We start from the raw sequence: 21,582 nt of genomic DNA on the forward strand, positions 1-21,582 counted from the left end.
TCCCAGAATACAAGGGGGCTATTTGGTTTCCTATCTCTGTCTACCAGCTCCAGAGGCCAGTTGCCTTGAGGGCCACCTGTCTTACTGGTAAAAACTGAGGCAAAGTAGGTGTTAAGTACCTCAGCCTTCTCCTCATCTCTATTAACTATGTTTCCCTCCAAGTCCATCAAAGAATGGAGGTTTTCTTTGCCCCTCCTTCTGTTATTAATGTATTTATAGAAGGACTTTTTGTTATCCTTAACAGAAGTGGCCAATTTAACTTAACATCACCACACAGCAGCAATCAGAGCTGACAAACATGCGCATCACCCACTGGGCTGTCTTCCCTGCTAAGTGATCCCACTAGCAGTGATTCCCCTGCATCCCTTACAGTCTCTAACAACTTTCAGCAGGCCAAACCCTTTAGCTGGTGGCATCTGGCTTGGATGAGACAATGACACTTATTTACTCTGGCTGACAACAAAGATCATCACTTCAGGTACACTTGGGTTTGCCTAGGTAAAAAAAAAAAATAAATTTTTTTTTTTTTTTGGTGGGGCAGTAGCTCTTTGCTGAGATGGAATTAAAGTGATTAAAGCCCCAGCTTCGCGTGCCCGTGGAGGAGGTCCTTGCTCATACTCCACGCGCGGAGGTGCTGACCGTGCCGGTGCGGTGCAGGGAGCCGAGCGCTGCCGGCAATGCCTGAGCGAGGGCAACTCACAGCTCCATTCCTGGGCTGTGCCGGGGATGTCCTGGACGCCAGGACTGCCAGCCGGGGAAGGGACGGGCGGTCCCTGTTACCGGGATGGGCCGGGCCGGGCCGGGCCAGCGCCACCTCGCGGCCGCCGGGAGGGACCGGCCCGGCCTCGCACCCGCGGCACCGGCGGTCCCCGGGGCTGAGGCTTCTCAACCTTCTCCTAAACGTCCGTGTTTTCCCCGCTATCGGGGAAACCTAGCCAGGGCTAGGGTCACAGGTTCCAGCAGTGAGAGTTCTTTTTTGGCTGAGCAGGATCCTGAACAGTCCCTTCCCCAGAACTGAGGGCTTTGGCTCATCTGAGCAGTCTGTCCCTTTCCAATCAGTCTTCTACTGGGCTGGAGGCTACAGCAAAGCAGATGTCATGGACTCCTGCAGGGATAACCTCTCTCTCAGATACAGCAGAAAGTATTCTCCAAATAACTCTCACTAATAAATGTAAAAGAGAAACAAACTCTAAATTCATTGTGCTACATGGCTTGAAATATTCACTCCATGTCCACTCCAAATACATTCAGGATTTTGAGTACACGAGTGCTCTGCATACCATTTTTTCTCCCAGAATGTGTTAACTTCTTTATAAGCCCATAACCATTAACTTACCTCTTCATCACCAACAGAATTCAAAGCTGCTGCAGGGCAATACAAACATGGAATTTACAATAGAAATACAAACTGGAACCTCTCCTCCAAACAGCAAAGTGGGGTTTGCTGAAAAGGCTGCATTGGCTACATGATGTCCTTTACAACCAAATAGATACCTCCAACAGCTTTACAAACCCTATATATAGTTATCCTGAAAGGGAGCATGGAGTTTGTGTTTGTTTACTGTAGACTGTTTATATGGAGGAAGCAGCATTTTCCTGGTGCCACTTCCAGAATCTGGATATGTGCTCCCTTTCCTCCTCATGGACAGATTTTCACAGGAAGAGAACAGAAAACAAGAACCAAAAGGGAGTTAGTTGTGTCTCTGGTGTTGGCACTCGCAGGACCAGGTCTGCAGAATACATGGCAGATTGCTCTTACCCCTGGTATGAACAACATAAAAAATTGCATTACATACTACAAGGACCATTTAGGAGGTTTCCCTTTTTCTTACATCATATTGAAACTTCAGCTTTAATATGACTTCATAAGAGCTGCAACTTTTGGTCACTGGAGCTGGATGACACCGTCATCTGCTCAGAAAGCAGGTCATAGGCTCAGTGCTGTGGAAGTCACTGAGAAACTTTAAAATTGCACAAATCAGAATAAAATTGCTCTTCATGCAGCACCATACGAAAGCAAACAGAACTTGCCAGACACCCAGCTCAGGCTCTGGAAATCACGGATCTGCTCCCTGTCCATTGGTGGCCTCCAACACAGTATTTTCTTGTCACATGCCACATTTTTCTTGTCTTTGAGTATAATAGAATCCTCTGTAAAGTACCTTTACAATGCGTGCACTGTGAGATATTCTAGCAGATGACACACTTGCCATTGCAACAGCTGATTCAGGTGAAGCACAGGAGGGCTTGACCCAGGATTTTACTTCCTGATTTCATTGTACATTGCTCTGAAGATGCCTCCCCAATGTTCCCATAGGAGCTTCCTCCTCCTCAGCTGTAACCCTCCATTAGGTTTTCTGCCCACAAACAAAGCCCTCTGTCCATCCACACACAAGTTCTCAGCACCCAGAGGTTACCCTGACAGTAGCTGTAGTCACCGGTGTACAGCAGCAGTGTAAGAGAAGGTATTAATCATTTGAAACAGGATGGAAAGTTGCAAAGAATGGGTTACACAGCAGGTTACCTGCTTTAAACCACCTTTTGGCGCACCTGCTTCTGTTCAGTAATTTTAGATAGACCTTTACGTTTTAGGTGAACCGAACTATGCTCACATCTTCAGCAAATAATGTTAACACATCCAAAACAGATGCTATTGTACTAAAATCACGTGGTCTTGCAGTCTATGCAGGGCTTTCTCTGACAGGATTTTTAAATAAATCTCTGAATATCATCCTACTCAATTTGTAACAAAACAGCCAGTGTCTCAGCAGGAATAAATCAGCATCTCCACTAAAGTCCAAAATAGTCTCTTGCAACAAGCTTAAGTTCCAATGTTTTCCCCATTATCTTCTAAACTTGGTTACTCATGGACAGCTCCTACCAGAGACCTTGCTCCCACCAGTCTGCTGGAGCTTATCCAGCTGACTACGCCTGTCGTGGGAAGGAACACTCCAGGCTCCAGCTCCAGTAGAAGAGCACCAGTTTCTGCCACCGACTCCGCTGGATCTGGAAAGGGATGTTCCCAAATGCTGTCACCACTGAACTGTTACTTCAGCTGGCCTTCAATGAATGATGGTGAGTTAGAAAGAGAGCAAGGGAACACCAAATGTCAGCACCATCCATTCCCAGGGAAGGAATGCCTGACGCACATGTGGAGCCAAGGGAAAGCTCTGATTCTGCCCTGAGACAGCTGCCTGCCGTAACAAACGCCATCTCCTTCCTTTGCTCTGCTCTTCTTTCCAAATTAAATTCGAAGAGAATTACCTCACTCCACCTCAAAAAAAGAAGAAGAAAAACAAAAGTCTTAGTGTTGTTCAAAAAGAAACACAGGTTGTCTGGCCTGGTTCCAGCACCAAGTCTAATTAACAGAAGAGAGTTGAAATAAACAGGGGAAAAGTTGCTTATTTTCTAAATAAGTCTAAATTTATTCATTACCCTAGTAAAAAAAAGGTTGGATTACAAGTGTCTGAACAGTATAAAAGTACAAAACAGGTTCCATAGATTTCTAATACATTAATACAAAGTGCATGACTACATACAGTTCATTTTGCATTACTACCAGGAATGGAAGAGGTGGGAAGGAGTAGGGGAAGCAGTTGGTGGTTGAAATCTAGAAATAAATAAATAAATACAGAAGAGATGATTCGTATCAGAGCACATCCGACCACCAATACTGCAGCCTTAGGTGTACAGAATTACTGATGCTGAAAACACAAATTCATATGAAACAGGTGTCTGCAAAACTAGCAAGGACTCTTGCTCAAGCCCTTATTGGACATGATCAACCTAGTTATGCTTTTACACAACCAAGTGTCCATTATATCTATGGCTGGACTCGATGATCTTAGGTCTTCTCCAACCCAAATGATTCTATTTCATTGAGGATGAAAGCAAGGTAAGCAGCTCTGTCCTCCCTTCAGAACCTCCAGAGTTTAGGAAAAGCAAAATAAGTCCAATGAAAGCTCTAAGCTGTAAGGCTGTGATAAGTCAAAGCCCTGTTTCCCCTGATTTTTCTTTCTCTCCAGAGGTTGGATTACCCAACAGAAGGAGAGGAAAAAAGAAAGAAAGAAAAAAAGCTTTGAGGACAGAGGCTCCTCTTAAAACCTGCATATCTTTCCCTATCTATATTTTCATTTGCTAAGTATTCCCACTTCAGGAATGGAGACTACATGGAAATCCAGTCCTAAACCCTACCCACCACAGTATTATGCTGATGACTCTCACAAAAGGGAAAGCTTAAAATCATAGAATATGCTGAGTTGGAAGGGACCCATCAGGATCATCGACTCCAACTCCTGGCCCTGTGCAGCACAGCTCCAAAGAATCACACCACGTAGCAATCCATTGCAGGATATCCCAAAAGAGTAATTGTAAGAAGAAAAAAAAACCCTCCCCCCAAAACCAGGAAAAAACCAAAGAAACAAAAAGCAGAATTCCCAACTCACACAAGTTAAACCTTCATAAAAGGAACATGAAGCAATTGGGAACTAAAACGGCAGCACAATCTTCCAGGAAGCTGCTTCCACCCCACAAAGGCAAAGGGGAGCTTGAAGGAGTGTCACAATGATTTGCACATGAGCTTCTCTGGGAATCTATGTAGAAAGTATTATCTTTTGATCACGAATGCAAACAGAGCTCTGCCTTGATTCAGCACAGCACCATTCTTAACAGAACTTTTCAAATTCACAAAAGCGTTGATCTGGCAGCTGCTTAAACTAACAAACAGAAAAAACAAAACCCAAACACAGAGAAGCACTGCAGGGGAAGGGTTTCAAAACAGCAACTGTGAATCCAGACCCCAGGCTGCAATCAGATTATGTCCCTGGACCAGAGCCTGATTTGCTTAGCGAGGGGTTTGGTTCTATGTCAGGTCCAAAACCAGGAGGAGTCTTGTTTGTGGTCACATTTCAGCTGCACTGGGCCAACTGAGAGGAGTTACTTGGTTTTGGCCATCATTTACACCTAATGTAGGCATCAAGATGTTTCTTGGTCCACCTCTAACCACCAGCTGGTTACTACACCACGCCCGGGGTGTCTGGTGATGGCTTAAAACAAAGTAACCTCCCATTTTGCTATGTTCCTCCTCAGCTAAGGTGGAGAGCTCTCCCACCCCTTCTGAGGAGGACTGTATGTTAGAGGCCTTCTCAGCAAGCTACCACTCACAGTAGAGATGTCTGCAGTTTACCAGTCTGTGCCACAAAGGAGGGACGAAATATTTGTCTTTGTTACATCAGTAGTACAGGGTGAAATCTCCACACCTTTAAAAATATATATTTATATAACTAGAGAGGTGACTTATAACATTTCTATGTATTAGTTCATCTTATTGACTCATACATGTCTAAGAATGAAATATTTTCTCGGGGATTTAAGGGAGTTTACCAATCAACTTTTAAAGAAAAAAAAAAAGCCTTACAACCACTGCTTCTTTCAATTACAGAAACATGAACTACATATACTTTAATATATAAAACCCCATCCTCATGTTCACTTGTGAAGTGAGTGTGGGGGGAAGATTAGACAACCTTGCAGCAGCATTCAGCTTTGCCAAGTGTTCCACAGCATCTTAAATATTATGTACAGTCTTTCTGAAAGGATACAAACTGGCTTCAGAGTTTGTGGAATTGTAGCAGTAAAACCCAAAACAGTTCTAGGGAATAGTCTTTTGGCAGCATAGCAGGTGTCCAAAGTGAACAGTCACTTTTCTAGTATTTTTCCAGAGAATAAGAGGATCTGTGTAACCTTCTGCAGCTATCCAAGGAAGTCACCACTCCTCTTGGGTGGAGATTGCTGGAGACTGTGGTCCTTCTTGTTCCGGCTTTTCAGTGGCAGACTTTTTATTGCTACAGCAAGGTTTGAAGAGATGAGTGTCTATGAGGACTTCCCCAAAACGACCTTTGTAAATAATTCCACAGCAGACCTTTTGCCTGGAAGAAATGGCAGGGAGACAGATACTTTGTGTGTTTAGAATATACAGAATTTACAAACATGCAAAAAATAAGTCTGACCCCAGACACTACTGAGCCTCCAGCTCAGAGGATAGGGGCAAAAAGGCTGCTTAAAAAGAGAAAAGAAGTCTGTGTCTACATCCACAACACTGCTTTGGGGAAGAAATAAAAATATGGAGGAAAAAATCCAAACATGTCTCTACAAAACTAAGTCTCCCACTTTGCTTCCCAGGGAAATTTCAGATACACAACTATCTGGGCTGAACTAACCTTGGCTATAATGCACTTGCAAACATTATTTGAGAGGAGGCAGCAAAGTCACAACAATTTCAATGGAGCAATTAGCTAAACAAGGGATTACTGTGTCACAACATGCAATAGAAGATAACAAGCTCGTCAGCTCCCAGAAAACCTTGTGGTTTTCCTCCCACTCCAGGATTTATTGTTGTTTGTTTTTTTTTTTTTTTTTTCCAAATGACTACCATCACAGGTCAACTAAATCAAATGCTATGTTTGCTCGCAAGCTGAGAACACTCGTGTATTTGGCAACACATCACATCTACAGGGCATAGTTTTAAGAAAAGATAATGACAGACAGGAATATTATCTGTTGCTCCCAAAACCAGCAAAAATATTTTCCAGCACCTGCATTAGTATTGGAAGGAGATAGGGGAAAATGCCTCAAGTACACAGCATTTCTTCCCAAAGAAAAACAGGCAGGTATCGTGTAATGCTCTGGGACTTAAATTATATCCTCAAACCAAAAAAAGTTCAGCAGCAATGAACTCCTGAAGAAGCAGAATCAAGCAGCGTGCATGTGATGTCTGTCACCACCTGCAGGGAGTGCACCTTTTTACCTTTTCCAATATGTGAGATCTAAAAAGGAGAAAACTGGTGTTCTGCTGGACCCAGCGCTCATCTCCGTGTCAGAGCCATCGTCAGACTGGTTACTGTAACAGGGTGACTGAGCCGGGGAGGCACTGGAAGTCGTGCTGTGGGCATCAGAATCTGCAGGGGAAAGAATACATGCCAAATTGAGGACATGCATCCAAAGACTTATCCTCTTCCTGACTTGTAAAAGGTCACATGTGGACTGGGAACAGAGAAAAGGACTTTTTTTTTTAATTAATAAGATAAACCTAGCAATGACAACCCATTTTTTTTAACTTGCCCCCACCAGGTTTCACTACAGAGGCAATCTGTCAGCATTTGCAAAGCAGACATTCGAACTAGAGGGGGTCCCTGCACATGAGAGATTGGAAAGAGGTTCAGGATCAGGCTTCAGTTCCTGGCTCTCAAACACAGCCCATGCAGGCCATGCTCTGGGATCACTGAAGATCCTTCAAGACAACGGGATCTACTCTTCATACCTACTACTTTCTCTCTCACTGTAACTCGTCTTTCTCACCTGTTCAGGTAAAGTCTTGTAAAGCTCTTCTCTCTAGTGCTTTATATGTGTGTGTGTGTGTATATTCTCATTATGAATTAGGTAGTATTGAGCTTTTGCTGGATCAAGACTATAAACTACAGACTCTGTGCAGACACACACCTTAACAGAGTGTCTACTCACCTACCTTTCAGCTGTCATCTCTAGCTGGCACAGTAAAACAACTACATTAACTATAGCACATTGAATGAGGAGATACAAGCTCTTTGGATCAGGGCCTTTACTGATTCTTTGGAGACTTCTCCTTCAAGCCAGGTAGGATAAATGAAAGAGAGAGAAGACCAAGTCACCAACAGTTAAGTTAGGTTTGCTTCAGAAAAAAACCCTTAAATACCAACATATATTTAGAATATAACTGGCAGATGGCTTTGTTGGAAAGCTATGAATCCAAATCCATTTGAATAGTCCATGTGCTACTGGAAAGAAATCACTGAGACCAGTAGAGGAAGGTATAAAAAAATATGGTAAGAATTTAAAGTAGGAGTGGGTGAGGGAAAGTCTAGGCTAAATACAAAGGCTGGGTTAAAAACATGTATGCAAGAAAAAGACTGAAATTTTCTTGGGAAAAGAGAGATGAAAAATGGCCATAGCACATTATTTAGAGTAGGGGGAAGCCTCTTCCAGATTCAGCTTCCAAGAGGGTCTTGCCCAAGACATTCTTTTTAGAGACATGTCATGTCATTTAAGTGTTGTTGGACATAAGCTACAACTACCCACTCTTACAAGCCAGGCTTCACACTCCCCCCTTGCCACTTCCCCACCTCTGTCTCGCAACCCACCCTGCACACACGTCCTTCCTCCTCATTCCACCCCCTCTCCAAGGTCTAAGAGAACAAGAGGTTGTGAAAACAGGCAGCGCCCAAATGTGTGAGTGTACAGTCAAATCTAGATGGTGATTCAACTTGGCCAGTTAACTGTAAGCTATGTGAGGGGAGGCTAAAGTTTATTGCCAAAATCTCTTTGGATCCACTTACTGTGCCGCTTGAATTCCTTTTGCAGTTTGCTGATTTGATTGCTCTTTATTCTGCTTCCAGACAGAGTTTTCATTTTCTTTGGTTTCAAAGTTGTTTTAAGACTGGGTCCAGCCCTGGCATCTACCACCTAGAACACAGAAAATGCATGCCTAACACTTCTGCATCATGCCCAGATACTGCCCCAGCCAAGGCACCTGCACTGACTCAGTTAAAGGTGCTCAAAACCAATTTAGTTAATCCAAGGCAGTTCTGTGCAGTGACACTCTTATGTTTCATTTAAATCTGGCTTTTAAGAGGCTGAGTCTGTAGGAAAACACAGAAAACTAGTTTAAAAGCACATTTAGTTCAACTTTTGCCCACTTAGCATTTTTGACAAATTCAGTTTAGCACACAACAGTTGTTTAAACTAATACAGGTACACTCAGGAGTGTCTGCCAAGCATTTGCTCTGGAGTTTTTGGGTTTTTAATCTTAAATTTAACCTCTGAGCAAAGCTAGTGGTAGTGATAACTATAGTTCTGGCTCCCATTACCATCAAGGCTTCCTGGATAAAGATTATTACATACATAAGGAATCCTGATCATCTTCCCGGCCCTAGGCCCAAACTGAATTAGGTATATCAAACAAGAATATATGAGTGGGAATTGCTGCAAGATATTAGTCATTGTAATTATCTGGTTAAATGACATTGATTTATGTGTTGCTGGAGCAAGTCGCTTAGGGAAAAAAAAAAAGCAACCAATTTTGGATAGAGGCCAAATTTGAAATGTTTTGAGTGTCATAAGAGACTTTTGGACAAAGTTATGAGCTTGTGAAAACAAGGAATTACAAGGTAAGTCAGTTTGTGACTCCATCTCGGGCTTGCATAATCACCATTTGCACATAAGCCAAATGAAGGCAGGTAAAAGCCACAAAATAGGAAATACTTCAGGAAGTATTTAGAGATGCTGAGAGTAGGAAGAGAGAGCGTGGTGGGGGAAAGAGCAAACCCCAAATCTTTGCCAGCACTTCCACTCTCTAGAAAGAGTTGGTTTGGGGATGGAAGAGTAATTTATATTTACTAACGTGATTCCAGTTTTTTTTGGATCCTGCTGGTAATTTTTTCCATCTTTTCACCAAAAGAACACAGGCATTGCAAATATCTCCTGAACGGGCCTCATGGAGCCTGGTAAAAACAAAAGCAAAAATCACTTAACTACAGTTAATAAAAGCATATCCCCACTTGATAACAGCAAGAAGCATAAAAATTGATGAATAAGAGGAGTTCTCAAATTCTGTTTTCAGGCATTTCAAGTCATCTAGGATGCTCAAACATTGCCATTTGAAGACCAGGTCTCACTTTCAAAATGCACTCTTCCACACAGAAATAAAAGGTGTCATAATCTGCCTCCAGAGGGGCACTGAAAACAACAGTCCTGTCACCTTCAGGTTTTGGGTTTTTTTCCCCTGCAAAACCCAGAAAACAACACACAGTTCCAGTGGGTTTATTATTTTGATTGCAGAAGGAGGAATAATCATATTCCTCAAACGTACATTTGGGAACAAACACGAGCAGCTTATTCAGGTCTTAACTTTCTCACAGAGCTTCAAGGATGAGTAACAAATACCACCTAACACACTCCCACATAAGCAGAGGATAAGGTTTCAGAAACACCAGTCACTGGAATGACAGCAATACTCGCTCCCTTTAACAAGCTTTCTTCAGGAATCATCTCTACTGCTAATCCATGCTAAAAGAAATATAAAGGGGAAACACTGTAGAATTTTTCAGCTATTTAAACAGGTAGACTTTGAAGATTTATAGATGAATGGGGCAGGCTTAGGTATTTGCTCAGTGTTAAGACTGCATTTTTACCTTGCCAAACAGAAAGCATAAGACCAATGGCCCTGGTACACTGCAAGCTGCTTCACTGTAGTTAACCACCACCAAAAAAAAAAAAAAAAAAAAAAAAAAAGCAACGTATCGTCACACAGTCTTTGACTGCCAAGGACAGTAGTCAAGAAATATGATAAGGAAAAGTGTCACCACCAGATTTCTGTACAAAAATCCATGGTAAATACAAAGCACTATGAAGCTGTACATGAAAGCAGTTTCTAGAAAAGGGGCGGGGGTAAGAATAATTATACAAAATTTCAAAGCTCTTTGAAAGTATTTTAAAAAAATTTAAAAGGTGACAGTAATTGGCACAAGAAATCACTCATATTTACAGTTTTATTTACCAGTGCCTTCAAGCAACACTACCTAATTTGAAAGCTAATTACTTGATGCTCGCTTTTTCCATCAGAAGGGGTTTCCAATGAGAAGTTTTAATAACAAGTTGACATGTCCTATTTGAACAAAGACACCAATATCCATAACAGATACTCCACATAAATGCTGCTGAAACTGCTAAATATTTACTCCTCAAGTTTTATCTAACATTCTTGAATCTTCAGAGCCACAGAGAGCCCCCGTGGACCTGTACAGTTCATAACTTTGTGTAGGTATTTACACCTCTGTGGAACAAGTGAAAAATGCAGAGTTTGAGATGGGTTTAAATCCCTGCATGTGCTGTGAGGTGAGTGAGGCATGAGCCCAAAACTTTGCTGTTTTGGGCAATGAGCAGCTCTCCATGGGCAGTAACAGCAGATCAAAAATAAAATGGTACCGTACACAGCAGCAGAGGATTCAGCCCCTCCTTGTCTGCTTAGGAAACCTGTGAGGAAGCCACAGGCAGCCTTTTCCCACCACTCACCTCTGCTAACCTAATCTTTCAGTCAAGAAAGACAACATATCAGGTTGGAGGCCTGGAGATCAATGTCATAACTGACCACTGATGTTGACTAAAGAAAGATTCTTACCCAAAACAATTCTGGAAATCCTTTTCATAACGTTTGCTGTCAGTGAAACGGGAACTGGAAGACTTAGCTCTGCAAATACAGCAGCCCTCTATACTGCGATACATCTTCGGTTTGTGAAAGCCAAACATCTTTTCTTCCCAGCAGCAGCCTGTGAAAACAAAGAGAAACTGGTGTTACTTATCACTGTAGATACTGAAAGGAAAACCTGGGCAAAGGTAAACTATAATTCTGATGGGAAACTGCTAGATTGGGGCACCATTTTTTTTATCCCATGTTGCCTCAGAACAGCAGAGGCACCTAGAATGCACTTGTTAAAAAAATTATGTAATTAACAGCTAGAATATTAAGCAATACCCAGCAGGACTCCTAACAACCTCATTTACAGCACAAGTCTACTCTAAGGGCACATCTAGAACAGCACAACCCAGAAGTGTGAATGCAGCTGACTCGGCTAATGAAAGCCCTGTGTATGTGGTAAAACAGGCTGCAGGACAGGCCACGTGAATCTGCCCAAGCCCCTGGATAAGGAGCTGGCAGCTGAACTCCAGGTCACTGGAACTACCTCGTCACCACCACCTGTGGTTGGAAACATCCCTGCCAAACCTTGCTGCAAGTGAGTAGGAGTAATTTAAAATGAGCTGCAGTCATACCTCGAGGCTGTAGGGCAGACATACCTGGAAAGCCGCTCCACAAACAGCAGGGTGGAGTCCCACCCAGTCCTCAGTGGCCATGTCTGTGCTGCAGGACCCAGGAGCACTGCTCTGTTCTCAGGCCTGGGTGAGCATCCCAGCCACATCCCAGCTCCATGTCAGCACATGCTCCATTCTCGCCTTCCTGCCTTCCCCACCCTGCTTTCCATGGGAAGCAAACCTTACTAGAAAAGGGCCAGGGAGCAGGACCCTGGGGCACATCTCAGCATGTGCCTACCACACTTTGCTGCCAATAACACTGGAACTCCAGTTACAGGGAATTTTTTAACCACCAGCTCTGCAAACTAGGCGCCAACACAGAAAGCCAAAAATGCCATCCTGCTCTCAGAGGTCTGCCTATTCTTTTCCTAAGCTAGGATTTGCTATCAGAGCAGGTGTCATACAGTGAGGCTGTTTTCCAGGCAGAAACTTTTCAAGTTAGTCACAAGTGGATTTACTGCAGTCACCACGACACAAGATCCTTTCAACACATGATGTCCCCACCACCAAAGAAGTTCTCCCCTGGTGCCAGCTACTCCCCAGTGCAGATTCCTGTTAGGCACAGTCTGACACGACATGAGAAGCTGTCAGAGCAAACACAGTTCCCACAGCACTTCAAAAAACCAAACCAACAACTGAGCAAAGCTGGTGCTTTTCTGGCACTGGGCCTGGACACACAGCAAGTCCTCACAGGCCACACAGCATCTGCCTCATAACACAGGCAAGGACTGTTCCAAGAAGTTCTCTTTTGAACAGACCCTGGTGCAAGGTTTGCCTCAACCACCTGCTGCGGGGAGTGAGCAGCCACCTCTGCTGCTTATCACATACTATCTGCTCAGAGAGGGGACAGGCCACTGGCTGCAGGAAGCTCCCTGAGAACAGGTTCCCACTGCTGAGAACTTATGCTTTTAAAAAATTAAAAAATTGGATGGAGCCCCACAAGTAACACATTTCCCCCTCTTCCCTTAACAAAAGACCAAGTCATCATATTCTCACAGAAACTACCAGAAAACTACCTGGCCTTCCCACAAATGCCACTGAAACACCCAGTAGCTCAGGCAGGGCTTTTGGGAGAGCAGCACCTCCATCACTTGTGGGCTAGTCTAGTGAGAGGGAACTCCCAGTCACTTGCCAGGCCCAAGGATTGCCAAGTCCCAGCAACCCAACCAGGGTTACTGGTTTATGTATGTGGCATAGGCATCTGTCCCCAAATCTTCCACCTGAAGGAAGGTAAGGAGTGTAATTCTAGTATCTTCCAGTAGGACAGAGAAAATTAAACTCAAATCTTCAGTCTATACTGCCAAGACTTGCCACATAATTATGGCAATAAAACAATTTGAAAAGCGGGTTCAGGTGAGGTCAAAAACATGCTTCCACAAAACAACTGTATGTAGCATTGAGCTTACCTCACTGACAGAGAGATTTTGTGCAAGGAAAAGAGATCCTGTGTGTTTTTGTGGGACCACAGCAAAAGCTAGTGAACCACCCAGGCCTAAGCACAGTTTTCCACACAGAGAGGTGAAAATACATCCCCCTCAACCACAGAGGGGAAGATCAAGAGCACAGCAGCAGTGCAAAATAAACACACAGTTTCCCAAGCTGCCGAGAACGAGGGAAAAGCAAAAATCGTATCCAATATTTTTGGTTAATACTCTTACACAAAATCCATTAAGGAACCCATATCCAGCTGAGAGTGCGTAGGTTTACATTTCAGTATAGCACACACAAGACCACTTGGTGCCCACTGAGGCTGAGTCTCCTTGCAATTACGACCACAAAAACACTTAGAAAGAAACCAGTCAACTCCCCATAAGGCTCCTCTTGGCTTTGCAAAGCCTGTTAATGGCAAGGGACTAATGCAAGCTGAATGCCAAGGAGACCCTCCATGCTTAGGAGAGAGATGGAGGGGATAGGTGTCTCCTTTCCCCCCCCCACTCCATCCCAGCCCATGCTGTCTACCACAGGCTTGAGGTGCTGTATTCCTTTCTTCACATTTGCAGCACGCTCACCTAGGGGTACATTCTCCCAAAGATGACTTGTGCAAATATGCAGCAAAGTCACCCCAAATGCTGCCAGGTTTTTCAGGAGATGCACTGCTCCCTACACCAGCACAGCAGCAGCCTGGAAGCCACGAGCAGATACAGCATCCAGTGCGAGTGGCAGAAGTTACGCAGTCCATGACCCGCTGAATGGGCTCACTGAGGGATGGTTACCACTCTCAGCTTCTGCTGGCTGTGTTTTCAGGGACTCGTAGCAAACTAAAGCACATCCAAATCAGGTCAGTATCAAGAAAAATACACAGCAGTGTCCAGGCAAACACTCAGAGTATGTATTTTGTTTCTTAGCATCTGATGTGCTTCTCCAAGAGACACTCTATTACGAACACTGTTTAACGAGCCTCTGGAGATGCAACAGCATACTCAGCCGGGAATTTTCAACTTCCAAACAGCAATTTTAGATGTTGTTTGACTACCCCAATGATAAATTCATTGGGGTAGTACTTTTATTTAGAAAGTCCAAGACTCACTGCAGACACAAGGTTCATCAATGCTGCAAAACCTATGCAGCAAGTACATCTTGACTGCTGCATGGCAAGAACAGAACTCATATCAACATCAACAATGTGATTTGCTTTCTAACCCAGATTCTTCCAGAAATCCAGACACTAATAAGATGATCTCTGTCACCAGCTGGTATTTACACCACAGTAGAACAAGATGCATTAATGTTCTGGCAAAGACTGGCATCAAAGACATATTCTGAAAATATTTTGTTTTGCATCATTGCTGCCATTCTCACAGGAGCAGCCTTTCAACACCATCCTTCAATAGAAGGGAAACTAGTGCCATCTGTTTCCCACTTGATGAATGGTCAGCAACAGTATTACCATACATCATGCCTGAATGGGGAAGAGCTAGTAGCAAAACCACAAGTTAAACAGATTTCTCTGACAACTGCATTGAAGTGCAGTTATAAATGGAAGGCGTCGGTCCAGTCACACATTTAATCCTAAACAGTTGCCATTTGACCATTATACACTAAATATTCTGTCAGCTGGAGATCTTAATAGCTAATATGCACTTAGAAGTACATATGACTGTGCCATTTGAAAGGTTTTAACTTGAAAGCTTTGCAATCTCAAATTAGAACTAGGAAGTTAGACTGCCAGCTATCCCAACACCTGAATCTTAGCTGTGGTATTTTAACCACGTGAAATTTGGGACAGATAAAAAGATGGCAAGTCAGAACTAAGTAACTTGTGAAGAAATTAGAAAGAATTACACAACCTAATTTTGCCAAACTTAAGCATATTGTTAACATTATTTAAGCTTGTTATTATTTGCCAAATTTAGGCATGTCATTAAAATATATGACATTTTTAAAATCAGCAGTTGTGCAGAAGCCAAAGGGACAGCTCACCAGCAAAGAATCAGAAATCTCAGTGGAGTCTATCTGTCATTCTACAGAAATGGAGATTTATCTGCATTAGCAGGGAAGTTGGATTCCCCCAAGACAGGGGAAAAGTGGTTCTCCTCTTCCTCCCTGGTCTCCCTCTCTGCAGCTTCTCCCTGCAGAAGTTGCTATTCCTCCAAGTTCTGCTTTACACAACTGCTTTAACAACTTGAATGGACTCAGAAAAGACGCCAGGAAAAACCTCTCTCCATTATTCTGTCCTCTCACTTTTGGAAAAGCAGCATCAAAAATAGAAACTTGTCTTGCAAAAAAATTTGGAGTTAGGAAGAGAACAATAAAGTAGGTGGGAAATAAAAGAATCCCCACACCCTGCTTATTACCTTTGTGAAGTTTGGTACAAAGCAGCACGCACCGTTACATGTGTGAAAATGGTTTCGTGCTTTTGTTGCCTGTCAGGACTAGAATATGGTGCTTAGTTTTCTTTGCAAAATTTAATTTGATGATCTAAATTAGAAGGAGGCATTGCTGTAGATGCTCGGTAAGTCTTCAGTTTACAGAAGAACTTCTGAACTCTTAGATTTTAAAGTAAGCTGAGCCACTTCCATTTGCTTTTCCAGATTCCTTCTGCATTCTTTCTGATCACCCAAGAAGAATGAAAACCTTTTATAATAGAAAGGATGGAATTCCTAGAAGGCAGGCATGTCTCCCTTTGTAACACAATTATCAGGCCACTTGGAATGAACATGCTCACCTGCTTGTTACATAGATGAAAGAGAAGCATTCCCTGGAGTTAAGGGAGACCAGAGGGATGCCAGTACAACTACTCAATACCTTTCTCTCTTCCTATTTCCTCATTCTGACCCTGGATCATTCACCCTTTGTACAATCCAAAACTTCCAGTACATTGTCAGAGAACAGCAGAACAATTTGATTTGCCTTTATGTGTACAAACCAGGCTTGGCACAGTCTCCCTCAAGTTGGTCTACAAAAAAATACGATCTAGCCTACACATGATGATGCAGCCGGTTCCTGTCAGCAAAAGTCTCCCAATTGTTGTCTCTATAGCATCTCATTGGAACTAAGAAACAGAGCCAAAATGGTATGATTTTTTTCTTTCTTTTAAAGGAAAAGAAACAGATGCCTTAATATAGAAAGAATATACATGCTCTGCCTTTTGCATCTGCAAGTGCATACACCCAGGCACATGCACACACACGAAAAATGCTTCCAGAGCTGTCTAAGGCGCCAGGAGCAGAGCTGCTTGTCTCGCAATAAATTCCTGGGCCTGTCCCTCCGCTGAAATAAACTACAATACCTCTACTGAATATCAACTGTAGGACAGAAAATTGTATATCTACAGAGGAGCTGATCTATATCAGAGACTCAACGTAAACATACCTCCACCACGAGTTTACAAGCTGCAAAAAAAACCCCTTGGAACAGAAGTTAAAATTGGACCCCCCAAAAAAACACTTTAACGTGCACGAAGCCAGAATGCTCCAAGGATGAAAGAGACCAATCTCATTGGCGTCATCTGAAAATGCAATTTCAGTATCTGCAAGAACATTTGGTCATCTGTCCTTATAGCTCAAAACAGACAGACTAAGTTTCCAACATCCATAACTTGGAATTGTGCTTATTTTACACTGTTCTGGTCCCCTATATTCTCAGATTCTCCTTCCACTTCCCTTCTTCTCTCCACCCAAAACAACTTTACTTGGAGGAAAGCTGTATTTGGCCTTTACAGCCCAGGACACATCTGAATATAACAGCATGCTGTGGAGTTTTCACTCGATGTGCTGAGCAAAACCAGCAAAATTCAAAACTACATCTTCAGGAATCTTTTCTCTGCCGAAATAAGTTACTCACTCTTTTGCTGGTAGTTGTCCACAGCTACTGTTGTGTGCTCAGAGCTGCAGTAAAATTTTAGCACACCAGATGCAACTGGCAGCAAATACTCAGCACGTACCAAAAATCAAACTGGACATTTCTTTCCCACATCTGAGCATTCAGGACATCCTGGCTAGGTCACAAGATGTTCCAAGTTAAGTTTTCAGAAGCAATCAAGTCACAAAGGAGCCTAGTTACCTGCTGATCTTCACTGGGAAGTAAGTTTTTAGCCCACTTGATCTACAGAATTGAAGGGCTAAGTCACTTGGGTGTTCCTCTAAACTGCCATGTGGTTAGTCCTCAAGAAGGGATAGGCCAAAGCATGAAAACAGTAATCAGTAAGATTTGCACAGGGAGGAAAAAAAAAAAAAAATCCCTAACCTGCCTCACCTGCAGACATTCCACCTTGAAAGATGACTCCCCCTGCCCGAAACTCCTGTTGCATAACTAACATCATGCTCAGCCCGAGCACGAGCCCAACAAGGAAAACCTAGGATGTTCTCAAACAAATGCTGGAGTTCAGTCTGAGATGCTTATCTGAAAACAGTCACCACAGCTGTTATGATGCTGTTTGCAATCACCTGCTACTGAAAAACCATCACAGACACTTGAGATCATGAGACACTGAACAGTTTTGTTTGTGTTTTTTGGCTGGGTTTTTTTTTTTTGTTTGTTTTTAAAGAGGGTAACATACCTAGATGGGGATTTGAACAGAAGTAGTAGTAATTATTTGGCAGAATAGCTGAAGTTACTTCATTAAAAAAGGATACATTTTCATTTCCTTAAATAATAGTACTAATAATTTCACTTGGACTTTGGACTGAGCACATTTTACAACAGCAAAGGTTTAAGTTGTGAAATGGAGTCCTGCTCATGCATTCTGCATAACCTCAGTTTTCAAGCCCCAGCTCCCTTCTTTGTGTTAAAAAGCAAGTGTTACAAGCGGTGCAAGTGTGAAGCTGACTGTCAAGTAGAACCATGTGTACGTCGTCGTTGATCTCAGTTAAGGAAGAGGTACAAAGCATCAGCTGTTAAGAATCAATGCAAAGCAGAGTTTGGTAACACAGAGAAAGAGCTGCTCAGCACGAGTAAGACAACAAACCGTTACAGTTTTAACTTTATTTTTAACCTCTGTGAATTCATCATCTCTTTTAACAAACTTTTCTAAGAAGTCAGTGATATTTTCTTCTTAAAGGAAGACTGATCACATAGGCAATTGGCTCCTTTTAGAGAATGAAGTGAGGAGGAATTTTTCCCAGAGGCGCTGGCACTCAATCCCATCTACTTTCGGTGGGAGCTGGATGCTGCATGCCTGTGGGTGTGTTTGAAAATTCCGACTTGCTACTTGCTGACTCTCTACCACAGACCACAGATCCCAAGAAACCTAGAATTTACCTGTGTGCCAAAGGAGGTCAGTGTCCACTGGTGTTGGCAGAAAGGTTTCTAGTTCACAGTCTGTCCCTATGGTGCAGAATTTGTGTGATCTTGTTCTCTTTATTTGAAAAAGCTGTAAACTACATAGTGAAATTGTCTGTGTGCAGACTGGAGAGAAGGGGGTGCACACACCCAGCACATGGCTGACAGAAACTGTCTCACCTTTGTAAGTACACCCACAGTAGTAAAGGAGTTTGCTGAGGAACCATTACTCTCCTGGCGTGCCTTATCAACCAGTTAAAGAGTTGTCTCCACGGCCGTCAAACTGCCACCTTCCTAAGCGCCGAATTAAAACTCAAAATGAAAAAGAGAGCATTCACTGGTTGTGCTCAAGTACGTTACTCGGTCTCCAACACAAGTGCAAAGCTATTGCCGTTCTGGGCTCAATTCAGGACGCCGGGCCTTCTCCTCCCCACTCCCCAGCCACGAGGGGACGGTGGCAGGGCCCGGCCTTGAGCCCAGAAAGACACGTGTTCAGGCACACAGCGCCAGGTTGGGGGGCAGCATCCTGCGCCAGCTGCCTGCACAACCACAGCGCGACTCCAAACTTTTTTGCAATTGTAATGATTATTAAATAATTTGGGTCCAAAGGACGGGCCGTCAGCAGACTGACGCAGACAAGGCTCTTTATAGTATAAACCGGGGCCGTTCCCGCCAGGAAAGAGCCACCAGGGGAGCCCCGGGGCAGGCGGGATTCAGCGCCGCTCGCTGCGTTAAGGGACGGCCCGAGTAAACAACAGGTTTGGCAGGTCCCTTTAAATCCCCTTCACGAGATGGAGGTACGAGAGGAGTTGGCGACTTCTACCTCACCAAAGGGAGAGCGCGACTGGGAGCGCTTCGCCAGCACAAAACACTGCAAGTTTAAAACAAATACAAAACAATAGCGAGTAAGAGATGCCCGAAAAGGCAGAGCCCGGTCGCGCCGCTCCCGCCACTTTCCGCCAGGCACCGCGTGGCGTGGGGGGAAGCGCCGGCCCCGGGGACGGCCCCGCTCTCCCCCGTTACCGCCGGCGGGGCTGGGGCCGGAGCGGGGACAAAGACCCCCCCCGGGGCGAACGACCTACTTTCGCGGGCGGCCCCGCCGGTCAGGTGGAGCCGCAGGAGCGCACACGCGGGTGGCCGCGCCTTCCCCCCCTCCTCTCTACCTCTGCGGGGCTGCCAAGCGTTCAACTCGCCGAAAGATGAATAAAAATTAAAAATAAACGAGAAGAGCGCAGGAAGGGGAAGGCGGCGCGCCGGTGAGGAAAGCCCCGAGCGCGGAGGTGGGCGCTCCGAGGCGGCCCCCGCGCTGCAAACGCCGCCCCACCACGCGGTCTCGGTGCAGCCGCCCCATCCGGCACCGAGGGGGGGAGCGGCGGGAATCGCGGATCCAGCCGCACCAACGAGCGCCGAGACCCCCGTCCCGGCCAGGCGACGGCCACCGCCCCCCTCTCCGGTCCCGTCCTCCCCCCCCGCCCCGCGCCGGTTCCTCATGGCTCGGCCCTGACGTAATTCAAACATGGCAACAGTTTCACTTCAAAGGGCCGTCGCAGACCTCCCAGCAACGCGGTCACACCGCGGCGGGGGCGATGCGGACTCTCCCTCGGACCCCCGACCCCGCGGCAGACCCAGGGCGACCGGCAGGGCTCCCCCGCCTGCCCCAGCGCCGTGCGCGAAGCGCGGCGGTGCCACGGGGAGCGCGGGCACATCCAAAGTTTCGCCGCTCCTCCAAACTCCTCCAAAAACGGCAGCCAGCCCCCTAAAAAACACTGTCCCGCGCGGAACAAGTGTCACTCCCACCGACACCCCCCCCCCCCCACGCCAGGGCCGAGCTTCCCCCAGCGCGGCTGAGCGCTGTCCCCCGGCGCGCCGGGAGCCGCACCGCCCGCAGCACACGCGAGCCCTTTGTTTTCCCTGCAGCCGGGCGCTGCCTACGTGCCGCGCCGGGGGCACGCCGCCCGCCCCGCTCCCGCTCCGCGAAAACGCCTCCCGGAGCCGGCAGTTAAAACTTGTTGGCGCCGGGCACGGGCACACGCCGGCGGGGACCGGAGCGACTTGCAGCGGCGCTGAGCTGCGGGAGCGGCAGGACGCCATCGCCCTCCGCCACACTGTCCTCCCCAAGCCGGCAACGCCGCGCACCGGGCCGGGGGCAGGAGGGCGAAAGGCCCCACGCCGCGACCTGTGCGACCGACAGCACGTGTCACGCCAGCCCACAGACACGCGTTTTGCCCCGTCTCGGGGCGTGCACACACTCCGACCCCTCCGCGAGTAGTAGTGATACCAGAAAAGCAGCTGCCACCTCTCCCCGCCGTAAAACAAGGTGAGGGAGGGATGGCGGGCACCGGCGGGTCCCCCTCCCCTGTCCTTCCCTCCGCCGCGCCGCTGGCACCAAGTTGTGCTGGCCGGCGCTACAGGTGTGCACTGCGGGGCGCGCCCGGGGCCGCACCTGCGGCAGCCGCTCCGCACCGGGCAGGCACGGCCGGCGGGGACACGCCGCCCGCGTGGCGAGGATGGGCAGCCGCGGCCCGGGAAAGGCGCCGTGCAGCCCGTCATCGCCAGACAGCCCCGTTTTCCCAACCCCCTCCGCATCTTAGGATCGCTTTCGGAGTTAAATCGTAGGGAACCGGCTACTCGTTCCCCCTAAAGGCTTGGGGCTTTAACCGTACTTTGGGGATGGAAGCACAAGTTAGAGTTATCGGGATGGGTCTGCAACAATGCGGGTGGGCGTTTCTCCCCGCCCGCACCTCATTTAAAACTCCACTAATAAAAGAAAAGGAAAGGGGTAAAACGCCACGCTTGTCAAACAGTTTCGAGGCGGTAAAGTCTTTTTGCCGCTGCAGAAACTGCAGACACACACCGGGGGAGTAAAACTTGTGTGGAACAGAAACCACCGGCTGCTGGACTTTAAAAAAAAAAAGAAATAAAATAAATCCCCCCCCCCAAAAAAAAAATTAGTAAACCCCACAA

The 21,582-nt window shown here is 45.7% G+C and overlaps 1 protein-coding gene across 2 annotated transcripts; it reads right to left on the reverse strand.

Annotated features, from left to right (window-relative positions):
- Positions 1 to 3,401: 3,401 nt before the first annotated feature.
- Positions 3,402 to 18,615, reverse strand: SINHCAF (SIN3-HDAC complex associated factor). 2 transcript variants are annotated; one of them, XM_027894638.1, is made up of 6 exons: positions 18,598 to 18,615; positions 11,210 to 11,357; positions 9,434 to 9,533; positions 8,370 to 8,496; positions 6,806 to 6,956; positions 3,402 to 5,927 (listed from the first exon to the last, which is right to left on the reverse strand). In XM_027894638.1, exons 2-6 carry the CDS (start codon positions 11,335 to 11,337, stop codon positions 5,765 to 5,767), a joined length of 669 nt encoding a protein of 222 aa, XP_027750439.1. In that variant the 5' UTR covers positions 11,338 to 11,357; positions 18,598 to 18,615; the 3' UTR covers positions 3,402 to 5,764. The 2 variants fall into 2 exon arrangements, with proteins under 2 accessions (XP_027750439.1, XP_027750438.1); XM_027894637.1 differs by lacking the exon at positions 18,598 to 18,615 and adding an exon at positions 17,282 to 17,296.
- Positions 18,616 to 21,582: the final 2,967 nt, after the last annotated feature.

The sequence above is a fragment of the Empidonax traillii genome, unplaced genomic scaffold (assembly GCF_003031625.1).
Source record: "Empidonax traillii isolate 1590-97213 ecotype Southwest subspecies unplaced genomic scaffold, ASM303162v1 scaffold434:size946695, whole genome shotgun sequence".
Classification (NCBI taxonomy): Eukaryota; Metazoa; Chordata; class Aves; order Passeriformes; family Tyrannidae; genus Empidonax; species Empidonax traillii.